This window comes from Semicossyphus pulcher, unplaced genomic scaffold (genome assembly GCF_022749685.1).
Source record: "Semicossyphus pulcher isolate SPU_LCO1_2020_fin unplaced genomic scaffold, fSemPul1.0.p SCAF_14, whole genome shotgun sequence".
NCBI lineage: Eukaryota > Metazoa > Chordata > Actinopteri > Labriformes > Labridae > Semicossyphus > Semicossyphus pulcher.
The window spans coordinates 9,865,761-9,881,610 of record NW_027211648.1 but is presented as its reverse complement, the minus strand read 5'-3'; the positions used below and the strand labels follow the sequence as shown (position 1 = coordinate 9,881,610).

The 15,850-nt window shown below is 40.8% G+C and overlaps 3 gene segments (V, D, J or C); all 3 read left to right on the top strand.

Annotated features, from left to right (window-relative positions):
* Positions 1 to 269: 269 nt before the first annotated feature.
* On the top strand, positions 270 to 1,742 carry LOC138591787 (immunoglobulin lambda constant 6-like; the record flags this gene model as incomplete). The annotated part of the segment is given in 2 exon segments: positions 270 to 441; positions 1,201 to 1,742. Coding segments are annotated over 2 exon segments (495 nt in total), but the record flags the coding sequence as incomplete, so codon positions are not given.
* Positions 1,743 to 7,358: 5,616 nt separating this feature from the next.
* Positions 7,359 to 9,613, top strand: LOC138591179 (immunoglobulin lambda constant 6-like). The segment is given in 2 exon segments: positions 7,359 to 7,413; positions 9,291 to 9,613. Coding segments are annotated over 2 exon segments (378 nt in total).
* A 2,844-nt stretch (positions 9,614 to 12,457) lies between these two features.
* On the top strand, positions 12,458 to 14,931 carry LOC138591178 (immunoglobulin lambda constant 6-like). The segment is given in 3 exon segments: positions 12,458 to 12,512; positions 13,457 to 13,630; positions 14,390 to 14,931. Coding segments are annotated over 3 exon segments (552 nt in total).
* Positions 14,932 to 15,850: the final 919 nt, after the last annotated feature.

Here is a 15,850-nt window from a genome sequence, read left to right as displayed (position 1 = left end):
TTTACTGTGACTGGTATGATACAGATCTTTCTCTGCCTCGAATTCACTCAGGAGATTTACTCATTTCAGTTGTGTTCAATGTCAGTGTTTAAATGACTCTTATTTAAAGCCATGATGTTAACTGAAGCATCAATGAACTGATCTAAAACTGAGGGAATAATGACTTTATTACAAGGAGGCTGTGAGTGTTTAGTGTTGCTTGTAGAAAAGTAGAGCAAAATGTCAAAAATAATCTTCATTTCTTTCATCATTTCCATCCATAGCTTTAATACAGATTTGTAGAGTCAATCAAACGTATTCTTTCTTCATTAGTAGAAAAAGCAGAGTTTCTTTCAGTGGATAGATGCTTGTTCAGAGTGCAGGAGGTTTTTGTACGGCCGCTTAATGCGTTTGTATCACTGTGGTACACTTTTGGTGGAGGAACCAAACTCGTCAGTGACTGTGAGTACCAGAGATTTTTATTGTGTACAACTTATAGCATTTACAAAATATAGAATGAGACTCTGATCGAATCCGGTGTTTGAATCTTTTTAATCATTTTTGTCCATTTATCGAGAATGGCTGATCTCACAATCTGAGAAAAAGCTTCACAGGCATCAATATTAACGTTTTGTGTTGTTAAATATTTAGAACAAAGACAATAACCTCTTTATGTTTTAATTTTCTTAAATGTAATGTATGTATGATAATAAATTATTATCTGCTTGGACATTTTAAAAGTAAAAAGTAAAATGTTCTAACTGAATCTAAACGTCGCTACTCTAATATTGTTTTTATTTATACACGTCACTCATCAACATTAAAACATGTTTTAGATTTAAAGTCTGATTCGTGTCGAACACAGTTGTGATGTTATCGGGACATGCAGCTCATCTTGGTGTTCACGCTTCATTCATTTTACATGCAGTAAAAAGGAAGTGAAAGAGACGGCGGATTAAGCTTTTTACCGTTAATCACATGACTCTTTCAGCTCTGCAGTTAGAACTGAAAATATTCTTCCCAGGGAGAAGATCGTATTATTTTTATGTTATCTTCATGAAGCATGTAAAGACGTCATCAATCATCTTTATTATTTTGGATTAACACTTGAATCATGAGACTGATGGTCGGATTCTGACTGATTCATGACTGCAACAGAATGACTAAAGTTTATATATAAGTATGTACATTTCTCTTCTCCTCTCTCTCTCTCTCCTGCAGCGGGCGTTGTGCAGCCCTCCCTGACCGTCCTCCCCCCCTCCTCAAAGGAGCTGCAGCAGGGCAGAGCCACGCTGGTGTGTCTGGCCAGCGGGGGCTTCCCCTCAGCCTGGAGGCTGGGCTGGAAGGTGGGAGGCAGCAGCAGCTCCTCAGAGGCGTCACACAGCCTGGAGGTCGTGGGGAGGGACGGCCACTACAGCTGGAGCAGCACCCTGAGCCTCTCTGCAGACCAGTGGAGGAGGGCGGGCTCAGTGAGCTGTGAGGCCAGTCTGGCTGGACAGAGCCCTGTCACTCAAACCCTGGCCCCTGAGCGCTGCTCAGAGTAGAGCTTCAGCAACACTTCCTGTCTGGAAGTGACTCTGCTTCTTTGATAGAGGTCTTGTTGAGCTACACATCTCCTCTGTTCAGATGTCTCTGCACTTTTCACAGCTTTCTACTCAGTGTTTTAGTGTGCATGTTGCTTTATCTTCTGCATATTCACCTCTGTGTTTATTACTGTTCAACTCAAACTGCATGTGAACATTAAACCAACATTAAATCAAACAGTGGATTATAATGCGTCTGTGTCTTTGTGTTACTTCTATTGTATATTGTGAACAATACTTTGACATCAACATCTCAGAATCATACCTGATATTATAATAAACCTGATGTTACAGGAGATGGTGAATTTGTAATTGTGACATTTTTTATTTCATAATAAAACAGTTTCAATTCATTTGGATTATTAAAATGAAGAGTAGAAAATGTGGTGTTTTAGTTTGGACTGTTTCTGTGCAGATATTAATCGAGACACTGCTCAATAGTTTGTGTTATTGGTGATATCAGACGGTTTGTGAATCAAATACACAGAAAAAGCCTGAAGATCAAATTGTATATGTAAAAGCATGTGTGAGTTTCTCTCAGTTGTATTTAGATTGCCTGTGGTTCTGCTTGATGACTCTTGTGTTCACTGGATCATTTATCTTCTTCACATTATCTTCATCAACCCTCTGCACCTGCAGGATGACGTGTTCACTGCAGTCTAACTGAGGGAGGTTTTTGTACGGCTCTAAACCACTGTGTGAACTGTCCTGCAGCATGTACACCCATACAGTAATAATCTCCGAGATCTTCAGCCTGAACACCAGTGATGGTTAGAGTGTATCTAGAACCAAATCTACTGCCACTGAATCGAGAAGGAGTTCCTGATTCGAGAGTTGATGCTTTGTATATAAGCAGTTTGATAGCCTGTCCAGGTTTCTGAAGGTACCAACTGAGATCAGAACCAATATTTGAACTCCCTGTGGCGCTGATAGTCACAGTCCCGCCAAGACTTACAGACTTGGATTTGTCAGACTGAGTCAGAAAATTGTTTGCAAAAGACTCTGAAATGAGAAAAGAAGAGACGACATTGAGAAGAAATAGACTGTGAGACAAAAACACAGAGCAAAATGTACACAGACATGAAAAGAACAGACATATTGTGCATCAAATAAACAATACTCCTATTATCATAAGTCTCTCACCCTGACTCAGAAAGCCCAACATGACAAGCAGAGCTGTTTGAAACATCATCCTGCTTCAGTTTTCAGTGTGTTGCGTGAAAACAGCTCAGACCCTCTGTGACAGAAGAACTTTTAACTCTGGGGAGCCGTGATGCAGAAAAGTCATGCAAAACACATTCAAACACACACCTGTTCATGTGAAACAGCAGAAGAAGAGTTGTGGTGGAGAGGAGGGACAGTTCATCGTCTTTCGGCTCATTTGGTTACTCAGAGTACAACAACAACAAAAAGAGTAAATGATGGTCTTAGTTGTGGTTTGTCTTTTTATTGTATCTGCATTTAACTTTTGTCACGCATGACTCTGTTTTCATTAAAAGGTCTTTAGCACCCTCTGCTGGCAGACTGAATCAACACTGGACTGAATGAACTGCAGCTAGACTGTACCTGAATCTATCTCATCTCATTCTCATTCAACTCTTGCACAGGCCATTGAATTATTGCAGAATTCTTTTATTATTGTTCAAAATACACTGCTTGAGCTAAAACTTGTTTTAAATGCAGATAAGACCAAGTGTATGATGTTTTCAAACTCAAGGAATGTGTCACAATGTGTGCCTTTTGTTGTCACTCGTGATGGAAAACAGATAGAGGTTGTTCACACGCACAAATACCTGGGTATTTTAATTGATGACTCCCTTAATTTTAAACCACATGTGCTGCACCTGGTGAGAAAACTGAGGCTGAAACTGGGTTTTTATTTTCGTAACAAGTTGTGTTTTTCTTTTAATGTAAAAAAGCGTCTGGTTGCTGCTACTTTTTTGCCTGTGTTGGACTATGGTGATCTTTTGTAAATGCACGCCTCTGCTCAGTGTCTTCATATGGTTGATACAGCTCACCATGCATCCCTGAGGTTCATTACCAACTGTAAAGCTCTGACTCACCATTGTGAATTATACTCTCGGGTAGGATGGCCTCATCTGGCGACCCGTAGGCTCACACATTTTCACACTTTTATATATAAGGCAATTCTTGGTCTGCTTCCTCACTACTCATGTGTTTTTATCACGCAGAAAAGTGCTGGACAATATTTACTGCGTTCTCGGGACTTCATCTTACTCTCTGTCCCAAATGTACAGACAGGAATTGGGAAAAGGGCTTTTGGATATTCTGCACCCTCAGCGTGGAATTTGTTGCAGAATGACTTGAAACTGAAGGAACTGCTCTCCCTAAATGCCTTCAAATTTAGAATGAAAGACTTCGAGGCAGATTCCATAAGATGTCGATGTCTTTAAATTGCCTGCTTGTACAACTTTCTTTTCTTTTTTAATTTGTCCCTGTTTGTGCGTCTGTCTGCAACTTTGTGTTTTCTGCTGCTGTCTTGGCCAGGTCTCCCTTCAAAATGAGATTCTTAATCTCAATGGGACTACCTGGTTAAATAAAGGTTAAATAAAATAAAATGAAATAAAATAAATTCTGAAACAGGTGTTGCATCTAGGATAATATGCCTACTTGACCTCAGTGTGTTAATCCCAAATATCAAATCCTTCTCACCACACTTGTTTGTAACTTATACTGACCTGTTTAGAAAATTGCATATTTTAATGTGCTGGAATTCTCTCTCTCTTTAAGATAGTTTAAAGATGTTCATAGGACTTCAGGGTTTGTCTACCAGTCATTTGGTTATGAAGTCATTTTTATCTTATTCATCTTGGATGTTTTCCATTCACTATAGACCCTTTCAACATTTACCTCCTGCCAATAAGTACTCGACTCGACTCGACTGTGGGGTGGTTTTCGATGTCAGCCTTTTGCTTCTCTTTATGGTTATCCTGTGACCTGTAATCCCATTGAGTGATCCAGACACAAGTCTCTTTAGGTCCATCTTTATTAATAAGGCGCTCTATCCATGGAGCTATCTGCTTACCCTGCCTTAGTGGGTTCATTTGGAGTTTTGAAATCATTACAGTTGTGCATAATTGTATTGTTAGTATGTTGGAAATGTTGGATGCGAACCAGGTTCTGAACGTACCCTTTGATACACCGGTCGCCTACCCTATCCATTGAGCTAACCCCCTCAGCAACGTGCCACCTGCAAGTCCGTACTTGTTTGTGTATATCTACCTTTAATTCCATTGTGGTGATTGAAAGAAAGGCCCCACCTGGGAAATCGAAACCCATGACCTTTTACCTGCCATGTGACGGTGCTAACGGTCAACAACCAGCCGCACTGAGGTGCTTACCTGTTTGGGTTTATCTACCTTACCTACCTCACATTATGATTTAAAGAAGGCCAGGAACTACTTTCTGCAAGCCAACAGAGCTAACCACTACACCTACCTGACGCTTTGCAACATCTGCCTGTGTCAGTACATTTATTTTCCATTACAGTATGATCATTTAAAGAAAGGCCATCTGGCAAATGGCAGTACATTCCCTGTGTATGTGTATTTACTACTTATTACATTATGATAATATGTGGAAGTAAAAACCTTCTGAAAGTTCTCAGTAAGTGGTGCACTTAGCTAACTTCATAAAGTGCTTGTTTCACAGTGGGGAAATAGCTCATGTGCATACACACCGCCAGACGAATGTGTCAGAGTTCCTCTTTAGCAGCTGCAGTCACTTCATGTTCAGAGTCTCTGCAGCCTGACTGAGGGAGGTTTTTGTACGACGATAAATCACTGTGTGAACACCGGACCGCTATGGACACTCTGACAGTAGTAAACTGCTGCGTCTTCAGTCTGAACTCCAGTGATGGTCAAAGAGAAGTCAGAGCTTGCTCCACTGCCACTAAACCGAGCTGGTGTTCCTGAAGGACGTCTGCTTCGATGTTTTATGAGGAGCTTTAGACTCTGTTGAGGTTTTTGTTGAAACCAGAATATACATAGATCAATACTAGCGCAGATGTAAACGGGCTCGCTTATTTTACAGGTGAGAGTGACAGTGGATCCTGGAGTAAAGGTCACTTCTGGAGGCTGAGTCACAGTCACCTTGCCGCTGCATCCTGCAGGCAGAAACAAATAATGTTTCAGTAAGAATAACAGAGAGAAGGCTGCACGTCATGATGTAAAATGAGTGAACAAACCTGTGAAACAGCAGCAGGCCAGCGTCCAGACGAGGATGGTGATGGGAGTCATGCTGTGTTGTCTGACAGATCTGAGTCGTGCAGTGTTGAACTCACAGGACTATAAACCGTCAGGATCAGCTGACGATGCAAAGCCTGCGCTGTATGGAAATCATTTCTCTGCTGTAACACAGACGGCAACGTGGAACAGAAAGTCAGAGGATTACTGCCTGGATTTACTCCATTTATGATATTATTGAACAGAGGGAAATAATAACTAATAACTAATATTTTTTAGTGCGGTTGAGGATTTAAGGAAAAGTTTGTCTGCGCTGTTTGTTTATGTCTGTCTACTTGTCTTTAGTCTCTAGGTTTGCTGTCGATAAACAATATGTCAGTTTAGCTTCAAATTGATTATAATTTTAAAGCATTATGTAAAAAAAAGTCTAAATCTATTTATTTGAAACTGGATAAATAACTTTGTTAAAAGGAAACTGTCTTTGTTTCTTGGTCAGGTGTAGAACAAAACAAAACTCATAAAAATAATCTTTATTTATGCAATAATTTGAATCCACATAATTAGAAAAACTTCGTTATTTCAATAAGGTGAATATTTACTATGTTATAGCTAAAAGGAGGGAACCTTTCAGCCTGGAGGCTGGGCTGGAAGGTGGGAGGCAGCAGCAGCTCCTCAGAGGCGTCACACAGCCTGGAGGTCGTGGGGAGGGACGGCCACTACAGCTGGAGCAGCACCCTGAGCCTCTCTGCAGACCAGTGGAGGAGGGCGGGCTCAGTGAGCTGTGAGGCCAGTCTGACTGGACAGAGCCCTGTCACTCAACCCTGGCCCCTGAGCGCTGCTCAGAGTAGAGCTTCAGCAACACTTCCTGTCTGGAAGTGACTCTGCTTCTTTGATAGAGGTCTTGTTGAGCTACACATCTCCTCTGTTCAGATGTTTCTGCACGTTTCACAGCTTTCTACTCAGTGTTTTAGTGTGCATGTTGCTTTATCTTCTGCATATTCACCTCTGTGTTTATTACTGTTCAACTCAAACTGCATGTGAACATTAAACCAACATTAAATCAAACAGTGGATTATAATGCGTCTGTGTCTTTGTGTTACTTCTATTGTATATTGTGAACAATACTTTGACATCAGCATCTCAGAATCATACCCTACACCTTTTCAGAATAAAGCCTTTTCAGAACCACGTTTGGATTATCAAAATAACGGGTAGAAATTGGAAAATGTTGTTTGGACTGTTGTTGTATGAGATGCTTTTTGCAGCTATCGATGCAGACACTGTCCAAGTTTTTTTGTTCAGTAATCAGAGATTATAGTTCAACCAGAATTTGACTTTTTAGCCTTTTCATAAATCAAATATACAGAAAAAGCCTGAAGATCAAATTGTATATGTAAAAGCATGTGTGAGTTTCTCTCAGTTGTGTTTAGATTGCCTGTGGTTCTGCTTGATGACTCTTGTGTTCACTGGACCATTTATCCTCTTCACATTATCTTCATCAACCCTCTGCACCTGCAGGAGGACGTGTTCACTGCAGTCTAACTGAGGGAGGTTTTTGTACGGCTCTAAATCACTGTGTGAACGCTCCCCCATGGTCACCCAGACAGTAATAATCTCCGAGATCTTCGGCCTGAACACCAGTGATGGTTAGAGTGTAGTCAGAACCAGATCTACTGCCTCTGAATCGAGAAGGAGTTCCTGATTCGAGAGTTGATGCTTTGTATATAAGCAGTTTGATAGCCTGTCCATGTTTCTGAAGGTACCAACTGAGATCATCATCAATATTTGAACTCCCTGTGGCGCTGATAGTCACAGTCCCGCCAAGACTTACAGACTTGGATTTGTCAGACTGAGTCAGAAAATTGTTTGCAAAAGACTCTGAAATGAGAAAAGAAGAGACGACATTGAGAAGAAATAGACTGTGAGACAAAAACACAGAGCAAAATGTACACAGACATGAAAAGAACAGACATATTGTGCATCAAATAAACAATACTCCTATTATCATAAGTCTCTCACCCTGACTCAGAAAGCCCAACATGACAAGCAGAGCTGTTTGAAACATCATCCTGATTCAGTTTTCAGTGTGTTGCGTGAAAACAGCTCAGACCCTCTGTGACAGAAGAACTTTTAACTCTGGGGAGCCGTGATGCAGAAAAGTCATGCAAAACACATTCAAACACACACCTGTTCATGTGAAACAGCAACAGAAGAGAGCAAACCAGAGGATTACTGCCTGGATTTACACACTTTATGAGCTTTTTTAAACAGAAGAAAATATCTATATTAGAAGTTAAGCTGAGGATTTAAGAATGAGACTTAGTTTACTGTGACTGGTATGATACAGATCTTTCTCTGCCTCGAATTCACTCAGGAGATTTACTCATTTCAGTTGTGTTCAATGTCAGTGTTTAAATGACTCTTATTTAAAGCCATGATGTTAACTGAAGCATCAATGAACTGATCTAAAACTGAGGGAATAATGACTTTATTACAAGGAGGCTGTGAGTGTTTAGTGTTGCTTGTAGAAAAGTAGAGCAAAATGTCAAAAATAATCTTCATTTCTTTCATCATTTCCATCCATAGCTTTAATACAGATTTGTAGAGTCAATCAAACGTATTCTTTCTTCATTAGTAGAAAAAGCAGAGTTTCTTTCAGTGGATAGATGCTTGTTCAGAGTGCAGGAGGTTTTTGTACGGCCGCTTAATGCGTTTGTATCACTGTGGTTGACTTTTGGTGGAGGAACCAAACTCGTCAGTGACTGTGAGTACCAGAGATTTTTATTGTGTACAACTTATAGCATTTACAAAATATAGAATGAGACTCTGATCGAATCCGGTGTTTGAATCTTTTTAATCATTTTTGTCCATTTATCGAGAATGGCTGATCTCACAATCTGAGAAAAAGCTTCACAGGCATCAATATTAACGTTTTGTGTTGTTAAATATTTAGAACAAAGACAATAACCTCTTTATGTTTAAATTTTCTTAAATGTAATGTATGTATGATAATAAATTATTATCTGCTTGGACATTTTAAAAGTAAAAAGTAAAATGTTCTAACTGAATCTAAACGTCGCTACTCTAATATTGTTTTTATTTATACACGTCACTCATCAACATTAAAACATGTTTTAGATTTAAAGTCTGATTCGTGTCGAACACAGTTGTGATGTTATCGGGACATGCAGCTCATCTTGGTGTTCACGCTTCATTCATTTTACATGCAGTAAAAAGGAAGTGAAAGAGACGGCGGATTAAGCTTTTAACCGTTAATCACATGACTCTTTCAGCTCTGCAGTTAGAACTGAAAATATTCTTCCCAGGGAGAAGATCGTATTATTTTTATGTTATCTTCATGAAGCATGTAAAGACGTCATCAATCATCTTTATTATTTTGGATTTACACTTGAATCATGAGACTGATGGTCGGATTCTGACTGATTCATGACTGCAACAGAATGACTAAAGTATATATCTAAGTATGTACATTTCTCTTCTCCTCTCTCTCTCTCTCCTGCAGCGGGCGTTGTGCAGCCCTCCCTGACCGTCCTCCCCCCCTCCTCAGTGGAGCTGCAGCAGGGCAGAGCCACGCTGGTGTGTCTGGCCAGCGGGGGCTTCCCCTCAGCCTGGAGGCTGGGCTGGAAGGTGGGAGGCAGCAGCAGCTCCTCAGAGGCGTCACACAGCCTGGAGGTCGTGGGGAGGGACGGCCACTACAGCTGGAGCAGCACCCTGAGCCTCTCTGCAGACCAGTGGAGGAGGGCGGGCTCAGTGAGCTGTGAGGCCAGTCTGGCTGGACAGAGCCCTGTCACTCAAACCCTGGCCCCTGAGCGCTGCTCAGAGTAGAGCTTCAGCAACACTTCCTGTCTGGAAGTGACTCTGCTTCTTTGATAGAGGTCTTGTTGAGCTACACATCTCCTCTGTTCAGATGTTTCTGCACGTTTCACAGCTTTCTACTCAGTGTTTTAGTGTGCATGTTGCTTTATCTTCTGCATATTCACCTCTGTGTTTATTACTGTTCAACTCAAACTGCATGTGAACATTAAACCAACATTAAATCAAACAGTGGATTATAATGCGTCTGTGTCTTTGTGTTACTTCTATTGTATATTGTGAACAATACTTTGACATCAACATCTCAGAATCATACCCTACACCTTTTCAAAATAAAGCATTTTCAGAACCACGTTTGGATTATCAAAATAACGGGTAGAAATTGGAAAATGTTGTTTGGACTGTTGTTGTATGAGATGCTTTTTGCAGCTATCGATGGAGACACTGTCCAAGTTTTTTTGTTCAGTAATCAGAGATTATAGTTCAACCAGAATTTGACTTTTTAGCCTTTTCATAAATCAAATACACAGAAAAAGCCTGAAGATCAAATCGTATATGTAAAAGCATGTGTGAGTTTCTCTCAGTTGTATTTAGATTGCCTGTGGTTCTGCTTGATGACTCTTGTGTTCACTGGACCATTTATCCTCTTCACATTATCTTCATCAACCCTCTGCACCTGCAGGAGGACGTTTTCACTGCAGTCTAACTGAGGGAGGTTTTTGTACGGCTCTAAATCACTGTGTGAACTGTCCTGCAGCATGGAAGCCCAGACAGTAATAATCTCCGAGATCTTCAGCCTGAACACCAGTGATGGTTAGAGTGTATCTAGAACCAGATCTACTGCCTCTGAATCGAGAAGGAGTTCCTGAGGAGAGAGTTGATGCGCTGTATATAAGCAGTTTGGGAGCCTGTCCAGGTTTCTGAAGGTACCAACTGAGATCAGAACCAATATTTGAACTCCCTGTGGCGCTGATAGTCACAGTCCCGCCAAGACTTACAGACTTGGATTTGTCAGACTGAGTCAGAAAATTGTTTGCAAAAGACTCTGAAATGAGAAAAGAAGAGACGACATTGAGAAGAAATAGACTGTGAGACAAAAACACAGAGCAAAATGTACACAGACATGAAAAGAACAGACATATTGTGCATCAAATAAACAATCCTCCTATTATTATAAGTCTCTCACCCTGACTCAGAAAGCCCAACATGACAAGCAGAGCTGTTTGAAACATCATCCTGATTCAGTTTTCAGTGTGTTGCGTGAAAACAGCTCAGACCCTCTGTGACAGAAGAACTTTTAACTCCGGGGAGCCGTGATGCAGAAAAGTCATGCAAAACACATTCAAACACACACCTGTTCATGTGAAACAGCAGAAGAAGAGTTGTGGTGGAGTGGAGGGACAGTTCATCGTCTTTCGGCTCATTTGGTTACTCAGAGTACAACAACAACAAAAAGAGTAAATGATGGTCTTAGTCGTGGTTTGACTTTTTATTGTATCTGCATTTAACTTTTGTGACGCATGACTCTGTTTTCATTAAAAGGTCTTTAGCACCCTCTGCTGGCAGACTGAATCAACACTGGACTGAATGAACTGCAGCTAGACTGTACCTGAATCTATCTCATCTCATTCTGAAACAGGTGTTGCATCTAGGATAATATGCCTACTTGACCTCAGTGTGTTAATCCCAAATATCAAATCCTTCTCACCACACTTGTTTGTAACTTATACTGACCTGTTTAGAAAATTGCATATTTTAATGTGCTGGAATTCTCTCTCTCTTTAAGATAGTTTAAAGATGTTCATAGGACTTCAGGGTTTGTCTACCAGTCAGTGGTCATGAAGTCATTTTTATCTTATTCATCTTGGATGTTTTCCATTCACTATAGACCCTTTCAACATTTACCTCCTGCCAATAAGTACTCGACTCAACTCGACTGTGGGGTGGTTTTTGATGTCAGCCTTTTGCTTCTCTTTATGGTTATCCTGTGACCTGTAATCCCATTGAGTGATCCAGACACAAGTCTCTTTAGGTCCACCTTTATTAATAAGGCGCTCTATCCATGGAGCTATCTGCTTACCCTGCGTCAGTGGGTTCATTTGGAGTTTTGAAATCATTACAGTTGTGCATAATTGTATTGTTAGTATGTTGGAAATGTTGGATGCGAACCAGGTTCTGAACGTACCCTCTGATACACCGGTCGGTTACCCTATCCATTGAGCTAACCCCCTCAGCAACGTGCCACCTGCAAGTCCGTACTTGTTTGTGTATATCTACCTTTAATTCCATTGTGGTGATTTAAAAGGCCCCAGCTGGGAAATCCAACCCATGACCTTTTACCTGCCAGGTGACGGTGCTAACCCGGGCAACAACCAGCCGCACTGAGGTGCTTACCTGTTTGGGTTTATCTACCTTACCTACCTCACATTATGATTTAAAGAAGGCCAGGGACTACTTTCTGCAAGGCAACAGAGCTAACCACTACACCTACCTGATGCTTTGCAACATCTGCCTGTGTCAGTACATTTATTTTCCATTCCAGTATGATCATTTAAAGAAAGGCCATCTGTCAAATGGCAGTACATTCCCTGTGTATGTGTATTTACTTCCAGTTACATTATGATAATATGTGGAAGTAAAAACCTTCTGAAAGTTCTCAGTAAGTGGTGCACTTAGCTAACTTCATAAAGTGCTTCTTTCACAGTGGGGAAATAGCCCATGTGCATACACACCGCCAGACGAATGTGTCAGAGTTCCTCTTCAGCAGCTGCAGTCAGTTCCTGTTCAGAGTCTCTGCGGCCTGACTGAGGGAGGTTTTTGTACGACGACAAATCACTGTGTGAACACTCCACCACCATGGTAGCCCAGACAGTAATAATCTCCGAGATCTTCAGCCTGAACACCAGTGATGGTTAGAGTGTATCTAGAACCAGATCTACTGCCTCTGAATCGAGAAGGAGTTCCTGATTCGAGAGTTGATGCGTAGTATATAAGCAGCTTGATAGCCTGTCCAGGTTTCTGAAGGTACCAACTGAGATCAGCACCAATATCTGAACTCCCTGTGGCGCTGATAGTCACAGTCCCACCAAGACTTACAGACTTGGATTTGTCAGACTGAGTCAGAAAATTGTTTGCAAAAGACTCTGAAATGAGAAAAGAAGAGACGACATTGAGAAGAAATAGACTGTGAGACAAAAACACAGAGCAAAATGTACACAGACATGAAAAGAACAGACATATTGTGCATCAAATAAACAATACTCCTATTATCATAAGTCTCTCACCCTGACTCAGAAAGCCCAACATGACAAGCAGAGCTGTTTGAAACATCATCCTGATTCAGTTTTCAGTGTGTTGCGTGAAAACAGCTCAGACCCTCTGTGACAGAAGAACTTTTAACTCTGGGGAGCCGTGATGCAGAAAAGTCATGCAAAACACATTCAAACACACACCTGTTCATGTGAAACAGCAACAGAAGAGAGCAAACCAGAGGATTACTGCCTGGATTTACACACTTTATGAGCTTTTTTAAACAGAAGAAAATATCTATATTAGAAGTTAAGCTGAGGATTTAAGAATGAGACTTAGTTTACTGTGACTGGTATGATACAGATCTTTCTCTGCCTCCAACTTACTCAGGAGATTTACTCATTTCAGTTGTGTTCAATGTCAGTGTTTAAATGACTCTTATTTAAAGCCATGATGTTAACTGAAGCATCAATGAACTGATCTAAAACTGAGGGAATAATGACTTTATTACAAGGAGGCTGTGAGTGTTTAGTGTTGCTTGTAGAAAAGTAGAGCAAAATGTCAAAAATAATCTTCATTTCTTTCATCATTTCCATCCATAGCTTTAATACAGATTTGTAGAGTCAATCAAACGTATTCTTTCTTCATTAGTAGAAAAAGCAGAGTTTCTTTCAGTGGATAGATGCTTGTTCAGAGTGCAGGAGGTTTTTGTACGGCCGCTTAATGCGTTTGTATCACTGTGGTGGACTTTTGGTGGAGGAACCAAACTCGTCAGTGACTGTGAGTACCAGAGATTTTTATTCCGTACAACTTATAGCATTTACAAAATATAGAATGAGACTCTGATCGAATCCGGTGTTTGAATCTTTTTAATCATTTTTGTCCATTTATCGAGAATGGCTGATCTCACAATCTGAGAAAAAGCTTCACAGGCATCAATATTAACGTTTTGTGTTGTTAAATATTTAGAACAAAGACAATAACCTCTTTATGTTTTAATTTTCTTAAATGTAATGTATGTATGATAATAAATTATTATCTGCTTGGACATTTTAAAAGTAAAAAGTAAAATGTTCTAACTGAATCTAAACGTCGCTACTCTAATATTGTTTTTATTTATACACGTCACTCATCAACATTAAAACATGTTTTAGATTTAAAGTCTGATTCGTGTCGAACACAGTTGTGATGTTATCGGGACATGCAGCTCATCTTGGTGTTCACGCTTCATTCATTTTACATGCAGTAAAAAGGAAGTGAAAGAGACGGCGGATTAAGCTTTTTACCGTTAATCACATGACTCTTTCAGCTCTGCAGTTAGAACTGAAAATATTCTTCCCAGGGAGAAGATCGTATTATTTTTATGTTATCTTCATGAAGCATGTAAAGACGTCATCAATCATCTTTATTATTTTGGATTAACACTTGAATCATGAGACTGATGGTCGGATTCTGACTGATTCATGACTGCAACAGAATGACTAAAGTTTATATATAAGTATGTACATTTCTCTTCTCCCCCCTCTCTCTCTCCTGCAGCGGGCGTTGTGCAGCCCTCCCTGACCGTCCTCCCCCCCTCCTCAAAGGAGCTGCAGCAGGGCAGAGCCACGCTGGTGTGTCTGGCCAGCGGGGGCTTCCCCTCAGCCTGGAGGCTGGGCTGGAAGGTGGGAGGCAGCAGCAGCTCCTCAGAGGCGTCACACAGCCTGGAGGTCGTGGGGAGGGACGGCCACTACAGCTGGAGCAGCACCCTGAGCCTCTCTGCAGACCAGTGGAGGAGGGCGGGCTCAGTGAGCTGTGAGGCCAGTCTGGCTGGACAGAGCCCTGTCACTCAAACCCTGGCCCCTGAGCGCTGCTCAGAGTAGAGCTTCAGCAACACTTCCTGTCTGGAAGTGACTCTGCTTCTTTGATAGAGGTCTTGTTGAGCTACACATCTCCTCTGTTCAGATGTCTCTGCACTTTTCACAGCTTTCTACTCAGTGTTTTAGTGTGCATGTTGCTTTATCTTCTGCATATTCACCTCTGTGTTTATTACTGTTCAACTCAAACTGCATGTGAACATTAAACCAACATTAAATCAAACAGTGGATTATAATGCGTCTGTGTCTTTGTGTTACTTCTATTGTATATTGTGAACAATACTTTGACATCAACATCTCAGAATCATACCTGATATTATAATAAACCTGATGTTACAGGAGATGGTGAATTTGTAATTGTGACATTTTTTATTTCATAATAAAACAGTTTCAATTCATTTGGATTATTAAAATGAAGAGTAGAAAATGTGGTGTTTTAGTTTGGACTGTTTCTGTGCAGATATTAATCGAGACACTGCTCAATAGTTTGTGTTATTGGTGATATCAGACGGTTTGTGAATCAAATACACAGAAAAAGCCTGAAGATCAAATTGTATATGTAAAAGCATGTGTGAGTTTCTCTCAGTTGTATTTAGATTGCCTGTGGTTCTGCTTGATGACTCTTGTGTTCACTGGATCATTTATCTTCTTCACATTATCTTCATCAACCCTCTGCACCTGCAGGAGGACGTGTTCACTGCAGTCTAACTGAGGGAGGTTTTTGTACGGCTCTAAACCACTGTGTGAACTGTCCTGCAGCATGTACACCCATACAGTAATAATCTCCGAGATCTTCAGCCTGAACACCAGTGATGGTTAGAGTGTATCTAGAACCAAATCTACTGCCACTGAATCGAGAAGGAGTTCCTGATTCGAGAGTTGATGCTTTGTATATAAGCAGTTTGATAGCCTGTCCAGGTTTCTGAAGGTACCAACTGAGATCAGAACCAATATTTGAACTCCCTGTGGCGCTGATAGTCACAGTCCCGCCAAGACTTACAGACTTGGATTTGTCAGACTGAGTCAGAAAATTGTTTGCAAAAGACTCTGAAATGAGAAAAGAAGAGACGACATTGAGAAGAAATAGACTGTGAGACAAAAACACAGAGCAAAATGTACACAGACATGAAAAGAACAGACATAT